At 66.9% G+C, this 1,209-nt stretch overlaps 1 protein-coding gene across 1 annotated transcript in view; it reads right to left on the reverse strand.

Annotated features, from left to right (window-relative positions):
• Window positions 1-442, reverse strand: part of AJM1 (apical junction component 1 homolog) — a 3,518-nt gene extending 3,076 nt beyond the window's left edge. The window contains exon 1 of the mRNA XM_085308375.1: window positions 4-442. Coding sequence (XP_085164501.1) covers window positions 4-433 — 430 coding nt within the window. The 5' untranslated portion in view covers window positions 434-442. The remainder of the gene's footprint in view (window positions 1-3) is intronic.
• Window positions 443-1,209: the final 767 nt, after the last annotated feature.

Here is a 1,209-nt window from a genome sequence, read left to right on the forward strand (position 1 = left end):
CGCCGGCGACGGGCACCGGTGCGAAGGTGGTTTTCGCCCGGGGAGCGCTCTTGGACCGGGCTCGCCGCCTCGCCTCGCCCCGAGCCGACGGCTCCCTGGGCCCTTCCCTCGCCGCCGGCGCAGCCCTGCTGCCGGCGCTGTCCAGCCTCGGCGCAGCGCGACGCCCCGCTGCCGGCTCGGGGCTGCCTGGGCCGGGGGGACGCTCCATGGCCGCCGGGGCGCCCAGCTGGTCGTCGAGCGACTCAAGGAAGTCGAAGCTCCGGCAGTGGCGCTTGTTGAAGGGCTGTGGATCGCAGGGCAGGGATGAGGACATGAAGGCGTCACATCGTGCCAGCGGCTGGCAGACGATCGAATCCTGGGGGGCTGCGGAGGCCACCTTTATATCTTGGTACACCGTAGACACCAGGATGTCAGGCGGGTCGGTTCGTGTCATCTTAGAGGTGACTCTTCGCTCAGCAGCGCCCCTGCAGAGTGCCTTAGAGGGAGGCAGCCGGCCCTGCAAGAGAGCACAGAAGGGGCCTAAATCCCAGCCGGGCCGGCAGGGACCGCGCCGACGCAGGGTAAAACCTGATGGCCTCCTGGCTCAGCAGCCGCTCCTCCAAGCCGGGGTGGTTAGGGGCGGCTCGGCTTCCATGGGGGCTTTCGAGAGTCTGAGCCCAGCTGGAGAAAAGCCAAGAAGCGCCAGCCCCCGAAGCGGCTCCAAACCCCAAGGGCAAATAGAGCCCACCGGGTCGGAGGGTTGCCCGCAGGCCTGCTTAGCATCCGCGCAGCGTGTGGCCATCTCTATGCCATGGAGAGGAGCCCGTGACTGTGGTGCCCGGAGCCAGGGCCACTTTGGTGAGACCCAAGAACCGGCTCCATCCTGATTCTAGGTGGCTGCAGGGATCCCCAGCGACACGGCGGGTGTTGGGGACTCGCCAAGGGGATTCCTTTCCTTAATGAATGGGGAAGTTGTGCCTGGCACCCTGTTGTGACCGTTGGAGCAGCGGCAGGGCCTCCTGGGAGCTCAGGAGTCCTCATCTCAGCGCACACTGCGCAATGGCAGCGCAATGCTGAGCATCCCAGGGCGCGCGGGGCAGCCGAGGAACATCGCTTGGCAAAGGGGGGGACCGTGAACACCCGCCACCATGGCCATGAAGCCTATGCAGCCCTGGGGACAGGGTGACAACCCCACGCCAGAGGAGCTAGAACTGTGCCCTCTCCCCATGG

The sequence above is a fragment of the Rhea americana genome, unplaced genomic scaffold, assembly GCF_003343005.1.
Source record: "Rhea americana isolate MKP2758 unplaced genomic scaffold, rheAme1 scaffold_273, whole genome shotgun sequence".
In the NCBI taxonomy this organism is placed as follows: Eukaryota; Metazoa; Chordata; class Aves; order Rheiformes; family Rheidae; genus Rhea; species Rhea americana.